The sequence below is a fragment of the Lactuca virosa genome, chromosome 5 (assembly GCF_052849685.1).
Source record: "Lactuca virosa cultivar CGN04683 chromosome 5, Lactuca_virosa_CGN04683_v6, whole genome shotgun sequence".
NCBI classification, from domain to species: Eukaryota; Viridiplantae; Streptophyta; class Magnoliopsida; order Asterales; family Asteraceae; genus Lactuca; species Lactuca virosa.
In genome coordinates this window covers 10,645,777-10,663,321 of record NC_136430.1, presented here as the reverse complement: position 1 = coordinate 10,663,321, position 17,545 = coordinate 10,645,777, and the positions used below count along the sequence as shown (strand labels likewise).

Below are 17,545 nucleotides of genomic sequence, written 5' to 3'. Positions count from 1 at the left end.
GACGCATAAGCTATCACCTTCCCACGCTGCATGAGTACACAGCCTAAACCCTGATTCGATGCATCACAGTAAACTACGAAGTCCTCTGTTCCCTCTGGTAGTGATAATACCGGTGCACTGCAGAGTGCTTGCTTCAGAGTTCGGAATGCAACTTCTTGCTTATCCGTCCATTCAAAGGGTACACCCTTTTGCGTAAGCAAGGTAAGTGGCTTGGCTGTTTTGGAGAAGTTTTGAATGAACCTCCTGTAATGGCCTGCGAGACCTAAAAATTGACGAATTTCTGTGGGTGTCGTTAGGATCGCCCATCCTTCGATGGCTTTGACCTTAGAAGGATCCACATGTATCCCTTCTTGACTAACAACATGACCTAAAAAGTTCACACTACGGAGCCAGAACTCACACTTAGAGAGTTTTGCGTATAGTTTTTCAGTTCTTAGGGTTTCTAAGATTTGCCGGAGATGTCGGCCATGCTCCTCTTCGCTTCGAGAATAGACTAGAATATCGTCGATGAAAACGATGACAAAGTTGTCGAGGAATGGTCGGCAGATTCGATTCATTAGGTCCATGAATGCGGCAGGGGCATTCGTTAGACCGAAGGGCATTACGACAAATTCATAATGTCCATAACGAGTTCGAAAAGCGGTTTTGGGGATATCCTCTTCCCGGACTTTGATTTGGTGGTATCCGGATCGCAGATCTATCTTAGAGAAGTAACTTGCTCCTTGGAGTTGGTCAAATAGATCGTCGATTCGCGGAAGTGGATAGCGATTTTTGATAGTGAGCTTATTTAGTTCCCTGTAGTTAATACACATCCTAAAGGAACCGTCTTTCTTCTTAACAAAGAGAACCGGAGCTCCCCAAGGTGAGAAACTGGGTCGGATGAATCCTTTGTCCAAAAGTTTGCTGAGTTGGCTGGATAGCTCTTGCATTTCCGCAGGAGCCAATCTGTAAGGCGATTTGGAGATGGGTGTAGCTCCTGGCACGAGGTCAATTCGGAACTCGACTTATCTTTCTGGGGGTATCCCCGGAAGATCTTCAGGAAAGACATCTGGGAAATCGCAAGCCACTGGGATGTTTCGAATATTGACCTCTTCTTTGGACTTATCCACTATATGAGCCAGAAACGTCAAGTCCTTCTTTCGTAGATACTTCTGTGCCTTGAGGCACGAGATAAGACGAAGGTTCGTGCTAGGTTTGTCTTCGTATATAATTAGGGTTTCGCGATTTGGGAGGTGAAGGCGAACGCCCTTCTCGTGACACATAATTTCAGCATGGTGGGGGCTTAACCAGTTCATGCCGATAATCACATCAAAAATCCTAATGGATACAGGCATTAAGTTTATTTGAAAGACGTGATGGTTCAAGGTTAGGGTACATCCGATGTAGATTTCCCCAGTGGATTCTGTTTTCCCATTAGCCATTTCCACCGTAAAGGTTTCATTAAGCTTCTGGGGTTGTTGTTTTAACAAGTGTTTGAATCTATTACTTACAAAGCTTCGGTCTGCCCCGATATCGAATAGGATGCATGCATAAGTGTGGTTTAGGAGAAACGTACCGGTGACAACAGCGGGATCCTGAACTGCTTCTCCCTGACCCATGATCAGCACTCTTCCTGCTCCTCCATTCCCAGGGTTGTTGATGTTGGGGCAGTTTCGACGTAAATGCCCAGTCTTTCCACATCCATAGCAGGTGTGGCTTGGTCCCACATTATTGCCGCTGTTTTTGGTGTTGTTGTTGTTGTTGTGGTTGTTGTTGTTGTTTCCTTGCTGCTGGTTCTGGGGAGGATAGGTCCTGCAATATTTTGCCGTGTGACCCTTTTGATTGCAACTGGTACAATGTATCTCCCTGCATTCGCCATTATGATGGAGACTGCACTTGTTGCACTTTGGGAGATTCCCGGAATACTGCCGAGGGGCACTTGGAGTAGCTGAGGCTGGAGCATGTGGTGTGGAGGGTACTTGGGTGGTTGCAGCATTGACTGTCACTGTTTGTTGCTTCTTTGACGACTCTGAGCCTTGTCGCCCCTTTCTCTTGTTATTCTTTCCTTTCTTGTTGTCACTCTCCTTCTTGCCTTCAGTTTCCCCTGGCTTCTCGCCCTTCTTGTTGTTGTGGTCGTATAGTTTCTTGGCCAACCTCTTGGCACTGTCGAAGGTTTCGGGATTTGCAGCTATCACATTTCCTTGAATTGGGGAGGTTAATGCCTAGATGAATCGTTCGATTTTCTTTCCCTCTGAAGTAATCATGTCAGGGCACAACAGTGACAGTTCGCTAAACCTTGATATGTATGCATCAATGTCGGAGTTGCGGACGGTGAGATTCCATAAGTCTTGCTCCATTTTCTGAATTTCGCCTCGCGGGCAGTACTCGGCCATCAGCATTTCTTTCAACTCCGCCCATGGCATGGCGTTGGCTACGGGGAGAGTCATGGCCTCTACATGTCCATTCCACCAGGTGAGAGCTTGGTCAACGAATGTGCATGCAGCAAACTTCACTTTCATCTCCTCGGGGCATTCGCATATCTCAAATACTGATTCCACCTTTTCAATCCATCTCTTTAGGGTTATCATTCCACCCGTGCCATTAAAGGTTCGTGGCTTGGCGTTGGTGAAGTCCTTGTAAGAGCATGTCTTGGTAGGTCCTTGATTTATTCCGTTGTTCGAACTTCCAGCCCCTTGTCCATTGCCTCCACCATTGTTCCCTTGGTGGATTTGCGCCATGGCTGTCGTGACTGCAGCAGATACAACTGCTTGAAATGCAGCTGAGTTGATTTCTAGTGGGGTTGGCTCAGGGTTTCCACGGGTTGGTCGTTGAGGCATCTTTCTGTCATTGAACGGAAAGATGTTGAGTGCCTATGATTTTTGTGAGTTTGTGGTCCTATAAACTAGGTGTATTGCATGTACTTAAGTAATTTCACATGTTAACATACAATCATGGATACATAACACATAACAGATAACAACATCACAATAGAGCACATATATTTTTCCATTAATAATATACGTACTTTGATACATGAAAATTTGCTCGAAAGAGCATACATAAGTGGTGCAGGGTCGGCAGCGTAACGACTCTATGAGTAGTGTAATCACTTAAACATAGAGTCGATGGTACATAGCATGGATCATATAAGCATAATACTAAAGACGGATATGACTAGTCCTAGTCATGGTGGGATGTGCCAGGGGGTGGTGCTGAGGAAGTGGACGCTCCCTGAAGGCGAGCCACTTGTCGTTCCGCGTCTCGGAGTCGAGTCTCCCACCTCACTTGCCTCATGTGGAACTCTCGGATAACCTCTCGCGTCTCCTGTTCTGCACGCTCAAATCTAGTCCGCATCTGGTGCATCTGATCGGCGGTGCTCTGAGCTAGGTCGCCAGTGTTCCGCAATCGTCTCACCATGATCGGAAGCGCGCGGGCAGCCGTTCCTCCCTCCCTCAAGTCATAGAACTCGCGTGCCATGCCAAACGGGGGTCGCTGTCCCTGTTGTATGCTCCACCTCCAAAGGTCGATACCCCAGGGGGGTGTAGGGCCAGTCGGGCCCATCCGATGAGCGGGCACCCTAGTCGGGTAAGGGGGGTTGATGACTTCGGACTCCGCGTCCGAATCACCGTCATCGCTGGGTTCCTCCTCGAGGTCCTCTTCGGCTTCTTCTTCTTCCAGGTCCACCACTGGCTCAGCAGGTCCGACCTCGACTTCTACCTCAGGTTCCTCTTCAGACTCCTCCTCGGGGTCTTCTTCAGGTTCCTCCTCCAACCATCCGTTATTCCCCTGATTAGGGAAATACGGATCTCCGGGGTGATGGAAGTCGGTCATACTGTTTGCGAGAGTGTATAAATGTACTAATATTATTCCTAAGATGTTCTAATTATTATGCATTTTGAGTTGATGTTCTCTTTTTGGTAACAAAGGGGTATGTTTTTAGGTTTACCGACCAACGAGGTTTCCCCGGGGCATGTGATAGTTGTACTTCGGAGAAAATATAGTTGATCAGGCTACATTCACCCCTTAATACAACTAGGAACAGTCCCGACTTAACCGAGATGTCAGTATTATCTTATTTGATTTGGTATTATGTTCTTTTTCCTATATCGTACAAGTAGAGGTGTTTTATCGTTGTGTTTTATTTGTTTTGTTCAGAGTTGTTTTAGTCCCTCTTTGGTTTATAGTTGCATATCAATGTGTGGTTAGATATGCCAGTTCACTATAAACAGAGCTCTGATACTAACCTGTCACACCCCCGAACCAGACGGCGAAAACGTCTGAGGGCTCGCGTGACTCAAATTGAATATCATCACAATGATTATACATGAAACACCACATAAACTTCACCATGCATTAATACATTACAACTGACATTGTTCACATCACGTACATTGTCTAAATATTACATATCCATAGCATAAATTGTTTGAGAGTTTTCAAAACATAACATCCTAACATACTTGGTATTACTCTTCAGCTTACCTGTTACCTGAGAATACAAGTTATTTTGAAAACGTCAACATATGGAATGTTGGTGAGTTCATAAGCAGGGTTGTTATAAAAATGATTTGTGTAGTTTATAAAACCTAGAAAATCCGATATTTTCTGAAAAAACAATTGCTTATACCAAAGTGTGAAAATCCATAAGTTTGTGCATGAATGATTTCAAAACGTGTATAAATGAGAAGTTTTGCATTATAGTTATTGAAAGTACAAGTGAATGGTGTTGATTTCCTCGAAAAACGAGATGTTTTCCGATAATATAATATAATTGTTTCAAATTGTTATACCGTCACAACGAATGATTATGATTTTCCTTGATTACTCGGATAGTATTGGATTCATTTATTTATGTGAGTCGTTATAACCATGCATGATAATGACTAGTTCGTCTGTCTTGGCATTCCAGCGGACGCCGGAATTGATCTTAAGATTTTGTCACCCTAGACTGGCCGAGTCTAACTGTAGCGAACAGCTGAGGTGTGGGGGAGTCACCCCCGTATAGATCTATACACAAACTCTCGCTCTCCCTCCAGGAGACTTTGATTATAACTACAGACTACGAACGACACTTAGAGGTGTCGCCCGTTATTACTCACTTAATCCAAACGAAATTGATTACCATTGATTAACGACCTGTATTTGTTTACTTGAATTGAAGGTAAGCCTAACAAACGAGGAGAAGAGGATTACAAAGTCCTGCTAATTACGTGTGTTATTTAAGGCTGTTGGTTATACGAATGACGCGTTGGCCCATTTCACATTTGATTTAATTGGACCTTACTAGCAATGCTAATGGGCCACTGAGACCCAATAACACATAAAAGCCATTGAGGGTCCCTTAAACATGTATTGGGTCACAGGAGGCCCAATAGACATGTGTTATTATTGTTAGGCCCAAAAGTCATGTCGATGGGCCACGAAGGCCCAATAAGCATTATTAGGATCTTTTAAGCCCAACTATTTGAATATTTACTTGTTTTAGGTATAGTATAATTGTCACAAGTTTGATTGAACAATTGTTAAATTCGCAACGGCACGAAACTTGTCGATTGTTTATAACGATATTTAAAAATATATGTATATTTTTCATTCTATTTTTATAAGTTGTAATTTGGTATTTTTTTTTTGACCCAAATATCTTAATAATAAAATAATTGACTCAAAATATTGGTTTGACCCATTCAGCCCTTTTTCTAATAAAAATGACAATTTTAGTCCCTTATATATAAAAAAAGACATTTTAGGCCCTTAAACCATTTTCTTGACATTTTTGACCCATAGACTTGTTTAAGTAATGTTTTTAGCTCAAAATTTACTCTTTGGCAGTTTCAGCCCCTTCAGTAGGGAGTTTTTCGGTTAAAGTCCAAGTTTTTCGCAACTTTTACAATTTTGGCCCAAATTCCAAAAACTTTACATTTTTGATCCTTTTTGGAAAAAAAATCATTTTAACCCCTGAAATAGTTTTGTTTACCCCTTTTACCCCCTGTTTTGAGAGTTGTACCATTTCAGTCCCTTGAAAATCATATTTTCGCAATTTTTGGGCCTATGGGCCGAAAAGCCCAAAAATTGGCCCATTAAGCTACAAATTACATATCTAGTCCTTTGAAGAGCATAATATTCATAAAAACATTTATTTTAACTGTTTTGACTCTTTTGGTCCTTAAGAAAACCGTGAATGACAATTTTTAACCCAACTTTTGTTTATTTGACAAATATAGTCCAAAAATGAGTTTTATGTTGCAATATGTTTATTATAACCTTAGAGGGTAATTTTCCTTGACTTGTTTAGTGTAATATATCTTAGATTATGTTTATTTTCCTTCTTGTGCCATAGATCTCGAGGTTTCTTTCATTTTTGTTGAATATTTACCACATAAACACATGAAATCACACATAACATACACATACACATAGATCTACACATTTTACTTGTATTCTCCCCCATAAAACTTATGAAAACCGAAAATAGAGGGGTATGAACTCACCTTTTCTTATTGTTTTCGATTTGAAGAAGAAAGGGAAGAGTTTGATGTTACTTTCGGCCCTAGCAAGCTTTCTTGGGTTGATCTCGAACTTATGGAGGTTTTCTAAGAGTATGATCACAAAAATGCTTAGAATGAATGATCTTAGCACAAGGATGAAGTTATACAACTTAGATGTGTAAGGACTTACCAAGGAAGGGGTGAGTTTTTAGTGGAAATCTCCTTGATCCACCTTAGATCTTCAAAAATTTATGGAGAAGAAGGAACCTTTCTAGAGAGAGTTTGTTTGAAAGAGATGGATGAAATGTGTGTGTGGGTTGTGTGTCTTCGGCCGAAGATAGAAAGGAGAGGGAGAAGAGAGAGAATTGCATGGGTATATGAGACTTGCATGGTTGTTTGTTGGATAATCCATTACTTAACCTCTAAACAATAATGAGGTGTCATGGAGCCATTCTTTCATTCATTTCCCTTTTTTTTATACTTGTTGGCCGAGAATGGCTAAGGAAAATAATGGTTTGGGCCTTTTTGTGCTTGAGTCCATAATATGGGCCCAATTTGATGGTTTTCGGCCCATTGGGCCTTTTAGAGTAATTCACGGCCCAATATACATCAAGGAATGAGTTTTATGGCCCATTAGGGCTAATTAGATTTGTTATGGCCCAATAAGGCCCATTTACATAAACTAGCACATTTTAGGCTTATAAGGCCCAAAAAGGTTAAGTTTTATGGAAGTGGGTCCAATTAGGGCCCATTTAAGAGTTCTTAGCCCAAAATAGTCAAATTGGAAGTTTATTGGTCCATTAGGCCCAATAAGGAAATCCTAGTCCAAAATGGACTTGAACCGGGATTTTTAGGGTTTCCAACCTTTTGTTGACTATTTGAATGTTTGTATAGAGTATTTGATGGAATTTTGTGGTCATTGAATAAGCACCATACATGTTTTCAAGTTTTAGTTACAATGTTATCCTTGTTAAGGGTTTTACAAAGCATCAGAATTCCTAGTTGTGACAGAGACTGAGATAAAGAGAGAAGGAAGGCAGTAAACGGCGGTGGTGAATGCCACTGATGGTCGTAGTGGTGAGCTCATGAAATCCGAAATCAAATAAGTTTGATTCTGTTTTTGCAAACACAAACACAAATAAAGAGATATAGAAATGGAATCGGTTCAAACAACTCGTACTGTAGCAAATGGACATTCGAGTATCGGTTGTAATCACACAGTAATTGGCACCAACAATCGCCACACAATGGGGTTTTTTAAGTATTTTATACAGAGGAAAGGAAAAGAACAACATAAACCTGGTCTATTTCTTTGAACATTCTTGAGAAGGAAACATATTGCTATCGATGTCTGGTAATTGTAGTAGTGGTTGAAGGTGGAGAGATGAGGCTAGGTCATTAATTCCGAAGGGCGAAAATTGGATGGCTGGTAACGATTAGGCAGAGAGTGGTTAGAGAGTGGTTGCAGGATAAGGGTTTAGAGACGAATAGAGACATATTATGGTGGGGTTCTTCTCCAGAGAAGTGGTGTGAGTGCAAACCGGGTGGAGATGGAGATCAGATAAGTGTAGGGGAGATATATGGGAAGGGAGCATTGTATTGTTGATTGACGGTGTGCTTTATGGCATGGAGGGACGAAGGATGTGATAGAGCCTTTTGAACTTGAAGTTGGGTGAATTAAATGAGAAGTAGTTGAATTTTGAAGTATACCAGGTCAAGATAAGCTAGATAACAAGGGAATATACGAATGACAAGGAAAGATTATTGCATTAGGCAGTTGTAGACGATTTCTATTTTTAAGGGAACTGAGAAATGTTGGTTTAGCTTGAGATAATACCATGTGGGGAAAGTGGACGATTTCCATTTTTGTAATTTTTTGAATTTTTGAATGAAACGGGAATTAAAGAATGAGATAAGATTGGTTTGGTTATTTGTACTATAAGCTTAATGGTTTGGACGTCTTAAATCTATTTTTGGAAATAGTAAGATTTGTATAATAATATAGTAAGATATATATATATATATATATATATATATATATATATATATATATATATACACATATTTTTATAACTAGATATTTTATATATACAAAAAAGTTTTTATATAGAAAATATAAGATTTTTATGTGAAAATACGTTTTTTGTATAAATATGATTTTATAAAGAAAAAACATATTAGAAATAATTTTTTTAGAAAAAAAGTTGTAAAAAAAACTAAAGTTAGGATGAATTCATAATAAAATTCTAAAATTTGGGCAAAAATGGTAAAGTTTGGACCAAATTTGTAACAAAATTTAAAATATGGGCCAAAAATGTAAATTTTGGACCAAATTTGTAATAAATTTTGAAATCTGAGTCAAAAATGTAATTTTTGAAAGTTGGATGACCTGTTGACCGGGTAAAAAGGTTAAATTGAATACGATTACCAGTATTTGAGACTTAATTGAATAAAAAATATATATATAGACTAAATCGATTATAAGGTCAATAGGAACTTTATTGCAGTTTCCTTTTATATATATATATATATATATATATATATATATATATATATATATATATATATATATATATATCGATTCTTGATTTCGTATTTTGATATTTTGATTGAAATTTTGTATAAAAGTTATTATGCAATTGTTACACGCTATAGGCCTCCACTGCCAACGGCTCGCCACGCCCCCAAAGTTGCCGTAGATTCTTATTTTATTGCACAAGAACAAGATCACTCCATTTGAGCCAAGCTAAACCTGTTAGGAGCTTATTTGATTTGATTTGATTTGATTTGATTTTCTATCCATTTTTAAGTTACCGGAGTCGGGAGCTGAGCGCATCGGCAACTGCAAGAGTTTTTCATCCTCAAGGTAATTTCGCATTTTCCATCTCATCGTTGCTCTAATTGTTCCTACATATTTTTATGTGTCAATAAGATTGTGCTGATTACTGTTCGAATTTCATCTCAATTTAGGCTTTTCATCAAAAACACTCGCTCACTGATACTTTGTATTTCTAACATTTCGTCAAAAACCCTCGTTTGCAGACTCTCTCTCTCTCTCTCTCTCTCTCTCTCTCTCTCTCTTGTAAGCATTAATAGCCCTCACTATAGAGCCACTTGCAAAGCATTTCTTTCTGAGTATCATTAAGGACTTCGTATATATTTGCTATTTGGCAATCTAATTAAGATGGTTTCTGAACATTTTTTAGAATAATTGCTCTCTGCATTAGACTCTGACTCTGGTGTAATTAGGATTATACCTGTATACCATAACTTGTATCAGCTCATTTTGCTTCTTCACTTTGAAAATTCAAACCCAAACACCCCCTGATTAACTGTCTAAACGTTGAGGTTTGTAAAAAACATTATTCAGGTGAAATCCACTTAAGGCAATGTCATCTGCTGCATTTTCAACATGTACATTGCATGAGACTCTGCGAGATCATGAACTCATGTGCAATAAACCAAGTTGCTTCCCTAAGCATTCAGTTCATTTCAAGACAAATCACATATATGGTGACCCTTATAACTGGATGACCTGGCGCCAACCCAGAAGGCTCAAGTGCAGGGCACTAGATATTGAAAGGAACCGTAGTTTCTTGAAAGGGGACATGTTTCAACTTGATGATGTGATTGAAGCACAGCAGTTTGATAGGGAGATTCTGAGTGCTATATTTGAAGTGGCACGTGAAATGGAAGCAATTGAGAAGAAGTCACGTGGAAACCAGATTTTAAAAGGTTATCTAATGGCTACTCTTTTTTATGAGCCTTCAACAAGGACCAGGCTTTCATTTGAATCAGCAATGAAACGGTTGGGTGGGGAAGTTTTGACTACAGAAAATGCAAGAGAGTTTTCATCTGCTGCAAAAGGAGAGACACTCGAAGGTAGTTTTTTGATATAAGTCTATAACAATAACACACTTGATTCATTTTGATTTGATAGTTGATACTGTTTTTCAGATACAATAAGAACAGTTGAAGGGTATTCAGACATAATTGTGATGAGGCATTTTGAAAGTGGTGCTGCTAAAAGAGCAGCCATGACAGCTAACATTCCTGTTATTAATGCTGGTGATGGACCAGGGCAGCATCCTACTCAGGTACGTACGTATACACACTTTGATCTTTTTTTTTTTTTTTTTTTTTAATGTGGATTATTACTAAGGGTTTGTTTCTTTCATTATCCCATTAAGTTATGTATGGATAAAGTGGTTGAATGGGTAATGGTGTCAATGACTGTCTTGATAAAGTGCTTTAATCTTTATACACACAAAGACTGTTTCTTTTTTGGACTGAATGAACTTGCCCCTTTGTATAGAAATGATGATAAATAACAAAGGTCTGATTATTTAAAAGCTGTCATAAGATATAAACCATACTTTATTTTCTATAAATAATAATACAAATGTAATAATCTTAAATCTAAAGCTCTTTATCATCAATTTAAATTATTTGTAATTCATAAGTATACCCATAAAAATTTAATATTCATCGAAATTGTAAAAGAATGCATGAATATGTAGTTGCACAAGTCAAACTCTTTATGTATATCTCCGTGATTCTTTAATGCTTTCGTAATATATCAATTAATATTTCACGATTAAAAGATTGTACTTTTTTGTATTATCTTACGATTCATGCAAAAAAAATTAAATTTTTTTTTTATAAAAAATCGTGTAAAAAATATTTATAAAAAATTATATATATATATATATATATATATATATATATATATATATATATATATATATATATATATATGAAGTAAAAGTTGGGAGGAAAAAAGACGGGTAAACAAACAGGTAAAGGGTTAGTGTCTTAATACGATTAAGCAAGATTTTTTGGGTTAACCAGTTAAGTCATTTTGTCCATATTAAGTAAAACAGAAACAGCCAATAGCCATATTATATATAACTAAGTGTTAAGTGAAAGAGAAAGAGGGAGAGTGTCTAAGTTTAGTTGTAAATATAACAGGCTCTTCTTGATGTGTACACTATCGAAAGAGAGATTGGAAAATTGGATGGAATAAAAGTTGGACTGGTTGGTGATCTTGCAAATGGGAGAACTGTTCGTTCCCTTGCATATCTTCTAGCCAAATACAATGATGTCAAGATCTACTTTGTTTCCCCAGATGTTGTAAAGATGAAGGTACACTTGATAATAATAATAATAAATGATTTGGTTTGGTTTGGTAATATTTAACAATATAATATATAGGATGACATTAAGGAGTACTTGACATCAAAGGGGGTTGAATGGGAAGAAAGTGTGAATCTAAAGGAGGTGGCATCGGAATGTGATGTGGTGTATCAAACTAGGATTCAAAAAGAACGGTTTGGGGAGAGGATTGATCTTTATGAGGAAGCTCGTGGAAAGTACATTGTCGATTCTCATATTTTGAGTGCTATGCAAAACCATGCAGTTGTCATGCATCCTCTCCCAAGGCTTGATGAGGTAAACAAACCTCTTCTCTTAAGCATGTATGAGTTTTTTTTTTTTACACAATGTTTGATGATTGTCTATCTATATGTAGATAAGAGTGGAAGTAGATGGAGACCCGAGAGCTGCTTACTTTAGACAAGCCAAAAATGGACTCTTCATTCGAATGGCTTTGTTGAAGCTCTTACTTCTTGGTTGGTGATTATCTTGTCATGATTGGATTTGTTTTTCAACAAAGTTGCAATAAATGTTCTTGTTGTTTTTGGTCTTATAACCTTACATATCAAAATTGAAGTTCCATTTGTGGTAATCCGACTTAGTTTTGTGATTATAAACTTATAGCATCAACACTTGAATCTTAGATATTAAATGAGTACCAAATCAACTAAAAATAAAATGAGTACCAAATCATAAAATGAACATCTCTTTCAACATGTATCATAAAATAAAAATGACCACTCATTTTGGGGGAAAGAAGATCAATCAATTCGTCAAGCTGCTTTTTTTTTTTTTTTTTTTACGTATGTAGGAATTTTGGCACTTCAGAAAAATAAAGTTATGTGAAAATATTCACGAAATAAAACAGAAATGGTGAGTTCGCCATGGGAGCTTTTATTGTTCACCGGTAGGAGATTTTAGTTTTTTTTTTTTTTTGAACCGGCAAATCTAATCTCTACTCTTAAGCTAACAACACTTATTCCACCTATGTCCACGACGGGACTTGAACCCTTGACCTCAAAGAGGGAGGGCACCACCTAATACCGTTGGGCTACAAGCCCTTTGGTTTTAGTTTTTATTTTAAACAAAAAAAACTCTTAATCCCAAAGTTATTTGAATTACCTTTTATCATTGTGGTTTTATGTAACAACACTTTTTGTGAAAAAATGTCATTTCACCAAAATATGGCAGTGACTAAAAAGAAGGTAACTGGCAGATATTTTTTTGTAAAATAAATGATCCACATTATGTGAAATGGGCTTCTCCTTTTTAGTCGCTTTTATAATAATCATCTCTTCTAAAATTATGTTTGCTAGAGTGAAAGTATATTTCATTTGCACGAAAGCATCCTAACTATTCCATACCTTTGACACATAGCATCTTTTAAAATTCAAGTTTGGTAAATAAATACTTTTAGATAAAAGAAACATATAACTCTTAATTGTTTATATATTTATCCTACCAAAAACACCATTCAAAAGAAAACAACATTACAACATACTACTAGTAAGTCGGAAATCTGTGATCAACATCATGTGCCCACGACTCCAATCCACCAACAATATCCTTTGCAGACACAAAACCCTTGTTGTGAAGCAACTGAACTGCCCTCTGAGAATCATTACCTCTTCTACACACAACATAAACACCACCATTACCATTAGAATCAATAGACTTCAATGCAGATTCTATTTCTGGCAACTTATCTTCCAAACTTGCAAGAGGCACATTCATGGAATTTGGAAGAGAGACAATCTTGTAATGCTGAGATGGCCGAACATCAATCAGGACATGTGCATCCCCCTTCTTAACCACCTCCTCATATTCCTTGCTGCTTATTCTACAATCTTCCTTCAACAATTTCAACTTTAAAGGAGCCTGCAAATTCATACAATTTCACTTTCACTTTCACAAAAAACAAATATTTTTTTTTTACCAGGTTAAAAACACAAACCGGAGATAAAGGTGACTGAGTGAATTTCTCATAATCAAAGTGTTGAAAATTTTCTTGTGTCATTGTCGCATTTTCTCCACAAGCTTCACATTGTGATGACCTTCCTCTAATCTTCACCTAAATTTTAGTATAGTAAAAATATACCCAATAAGTTGTAAATAAATGAAATAATAATAATAATAATAACTCACAATACGAATTCGGGCTGACAAAGCATCGAAAAGAAGCATCCTTCCGGAAAGTGGCTCGCCAACCAAGCTTGCTACTTTAATGGCTTCCAGAGCTTGAAGACAACCAATAACTCCAGGAACTATGATAATAATAATATATTATATAGCCACATCACAATTCACATATATGAAATATTATATACTGTAAATCAACTGATATTATTATACAAGTTTAGCTTACCTACACCAAGAACTCCACTGTCAGAGCATCTCTGACATGCTGTTGTGGGTGGTGGAGTTGGAAACAGGCATCGGTAACACGGGCCTCCATTGTAATTATAAACCGCAAGCTATAAAAAATAAAAAAAATAAAAAAAAAAGTAAGATAGATACATTATAAATTTATAATCAACAACTTGTATTTGTAGAAAGAAAAAGGGTACCTGCCCTTCCAAACCCAATGCAGCACCTGATACAAGGGGCTGCAAATATATATAATTATTACAAATCAGAACTTGAAAAATACTGATTCATATGAGTTTTAATGTTTCATAATGTGGATAAGCATAAGAAATGTGACTTTCATTTCTTGCTGGGAACATTGCAGAGAATAACAACGTACTTTACACTTATGTATTTTATTTTCATGCACATAATAGAAACGTACTTACATATCTTTGCTGATAATAGCAATGTACTTAATTTTTTTTTTACCTATAATAGCTAAATACTTACATTTACCTACACATATACTTTATTTGTTATGTATTGCAATTATTGCCTGGTGAAGAAATGTTTGTATTATGGGTAAAAAGTAAAGTACATTTGTCTATATTGGTAAAGAGAGTAAAGTATGTTGCTATTTCCTGCAATTTTCCCCAAAAAGAAACACACCTTTCCCAGCAAAACACAGCAATCACTGATCATATATCGGCTCGGAGCATTATCTGTTGCATCTATTACAATGTCGTATCTAGGAAATTAACAGTCAAGGAAATCATGGAACACTTATGCCAGCAAACATATTAGAGTGAAATACAAAAATCGTCCCTCCCTATGGTTATCTAAAAACTACGAATTACTCAAAATATTTACATATATCTCCAAAGAATTTCATGAGGTGTATTTCAAAGTATGAAGGATACTTGCTCACAATCTCCAAAGCATTGGATGTGCGTAAAGCTTCTTTGTGTTCAAGTATTTCAATGGTGGAATTGATCCTGAGACACAACACTAATAGCATTAACGTAACACAAACTTCAATTTTTTTATAAAACTATACAAAAACACTCTTTGCTAGATTTATGAGATAAATAATTAATTAATTAAGCAGATATAACATACGAACGACAAGCTGCAGCAGCAGATTCCACTTTAGATCGACCTATGTATGCTTCACCATGGATGATCTGAAATGTTGACAGACTAGTATATCAACATCATGCTTTTTGCTGACATGATTTAAATAACACGCACCCAGAAAATGATGTATATTATTGAAAGAAAACAATGGTTGATGATGATAAATGCTGATCAATACATTTTAAATGATAATTAATTGGAATTAACAAGGCATCATCATTATACCTGTCTGTGTAGATTGTTTAGCTCAACAACATCATGATCCACCATCCCTAACCGACCTGTTAAGATTTGGCCACATTCAATTATTTGTTAAGAGATGTAAAAATAAAAATGTTTGGAAACACCAAAAAAATTAAATTTTCAAAATCTACAATAAACAAAGCAGAATACCTCACCTACACCACAGGCTGCTAGATATAACAGAGCAGGTGATCCCAAACCCCCAGCTCCAATAACTAATATGGATGACTTTAAGAGATTTGACTGCCCTGCAACCGAACAAGAAAGTCAATTAGATGAAACCTTTTAAATCAACAGAATTCCGCACACTGATTGTTTAAGATATGAAAACAGAGCTCTTTCTTCACAGAGTAGACTTATAAACATGGAGCAAAGGGAGTATATTGGAGCAAAAACAATCAATTTCAATCATTTTGATCACCACTTTCTGCACTAGTATAGATATTGTTGCAGATTTAACGCACACGTCTAAACTCAAGGTCAATCCCAATAAACACAATAGAAACAAACCTTGAACGCCAAAAGAAGGAAGTAAAAGTTGACGGCTGTATCTGTAAATCATATCTGGAGTCAAATCATGTCCAAATTCCGACCCGCCATTGGAACAATCGGACGAGGCCTTTTTATTGAGCTGCTGATTTGATTGAATTTGTCGAAGCTGACCTTCAAGAGCCGATATGCGAGCCTCGATATCTCGCTTGGAATCCTTCAACGACTGGAGTTCCTTGAGCAAGCGGGTCGATTCATCAACTCCTCCGTTGGATTCCATTGGTGAAGTGGACAATGTTCACTATACAGTAATCTAGATGAGAATTTGGAGGCAGACGTCAAGTGATAAACCCTAAATAAGAAAATGTCGCTGCTGCAAACAGTCAATTTTGGGCTTTCAATACGTCCCTTGGCGCCTTTGGCCACGAAGGTCGCGAACAAACGACTTTTGGGTGTTTGAGGGTTCGTTTCCAACTTCAAAAGAAAACACAAATAACGTTGAAGGGTAATTTAGCTCTCACTCGAGAATATAAGCAACTATCAACCAAGGTTCATGTTAAGTTTTGTTGGAGATAAAAGTTATAATCCACGACTAGGCAAAGGATGCACCACTACATTGTCATGGGTAGATGAAACACGCATTCATTTTGGTCCACACGAAGTGGCATGATGTTAGCCATGACATGGCGACGATCAGGTCACAAAACTTTAATTTTCGAGCTTTAAGCCCTATTTAAGGGATGTGATGGTTAGGGTCCGCACACTCTCAGCCTCCATCACCTCCCTTTCGATCTATAAGCACTCATAGCCACCATTGATGAGTTTTTGAAGTTTTGTGGTGATTTTTAGTGAGAATGAGAAGAAGGCATCCATTGTGTGAAGATTCAGCAAGCAATCCCCTCCTACACTTTCTAGCTCACATTCTGGACCATTGTGAGTCTTCAGGTTCCAACATTTATGTTTCATGCTTCTAGATTTAGGTTTCTTTGCATTGTTCTTCAAGATTTAGGTTTCTCTGCATTTTAAGTGGTTGGACTCCATAAAGTTAGCAACTTTATGGATCATTGGGGTCCCCTTTGTGGACATATGTTCCAGATCTGAAGTTTAATGAGTCTTGATGTTATGCATGGAATTTTGGGTCTCATTGCCTTTATTTTTAGCCTAGCTTGGGCTCAAGGCATGCATTGGACATGCATGCCTAAAAAGCAACGATTTTTATGATGTTTGGAGTATAATAAGGCCTTCTGGAGAGTATGAGTGTGATGCTTGAAGGATTAAGAGCTTAATGCATTAAGTTGTTCAGGAAAGTTACCACAACGTGGACATTTAGCCTCCACGACGTGGTGTTAAGTGGTATTCGCGACAGTTTTGTTGTGAGGTCACCACGGCGTAACAAATGCTTAGCCATGACGTGGTGACCAACTTATGAACTTTTGATCGTTAACTTTGACCGTTGAGTTTTGACTTTTTGACCAAGTTTGACTTTAAGTCAATTTGAGGGTTTTGGGTTATAGTTTAAGAATTGGTCATCGATTGTTGTATAGGTGACATGTAGGACTAGTTATTGGATTGTGTGAGTTATGTTGATATCTGCTAGACTGTAAGGTGAGTTTTCTCACTATACTTTGTACTACAGTATGTATCCTTGTGTGTAGGATGATGACATGTTGTAGTGATCTGTTAGATTGTTAGATTTGTATGATTAACTA

At 37.4% G+C, this 17,545-nt stretch overlaps 2 protein-coding genes across 2 annotated transcripts; one reads left to right on the top strand and one right to left on the bottom strand.

The window, feature by feature from the left end:
- Window positions 1-9,081: 9,081 nt before the first annotated feature.
- Window positions 9,082-12,210, top strand: LOC145117556 (aspartate carbamoyltransferase, chloroplastic-like). The gene is made up of 6 exons (XM_079053850.1): window positions 9,082-9,330; window positions 9,835-10,346; window positions 10,422-10,561; window positions 11,436-11,609; window positions 11,679-11,915; window positions 11,995-12,210. The coding sequence occupies exons 2-6, from the start codon at window positions 9,854-9,856 to the stop codon at window positions 12,100-12,102; spliced, it is 1,152 nt and encodes a 383-aa protein (XP_078909976.1). The 5' UTR covers window positions 9,082-9,330; window positions 9,835-9,853; the 3' UTR covers window positions 12,103-12,210.
- Window positions 12,211-12,999: 789 nt separating this feature from the next.
- On the bottom strand, window positions 13,000-16,349 carry CNX5 (co-factor for nitrate, reductase and xanthine dehydrogenase 5). Its single transcript, XM_079053036.1, has 11 exons — window positions 15,858-16,349; window positions 15,503-15,595; window positions 15,330-15,385; window positions 15,087-15,151; window positions 14,888-14,962; window positions 14,637-14,715; window positions 14,186-14,224; window positions 13,984-14,092; window positions 13,764-13,882; window positions 13,573-13,689; window positions 13,000-13,496 (listed from the first exon to the last, which is right to left on the bottom strand). Exons 1-11 carry the CDS (start codon window positions 16,114-16,116, stop codon window positions 13,122-13,124), a joined length of 1,386 nt encoding a protein of 461 aa, XP_078909162.1. The 5' UTR covers window positions 16,117-16,349; the 3' UTR covers window positions 13,000-13,121.
- Window positions 16,350-17,545: the final 1,196 nt, after the last annotated feature.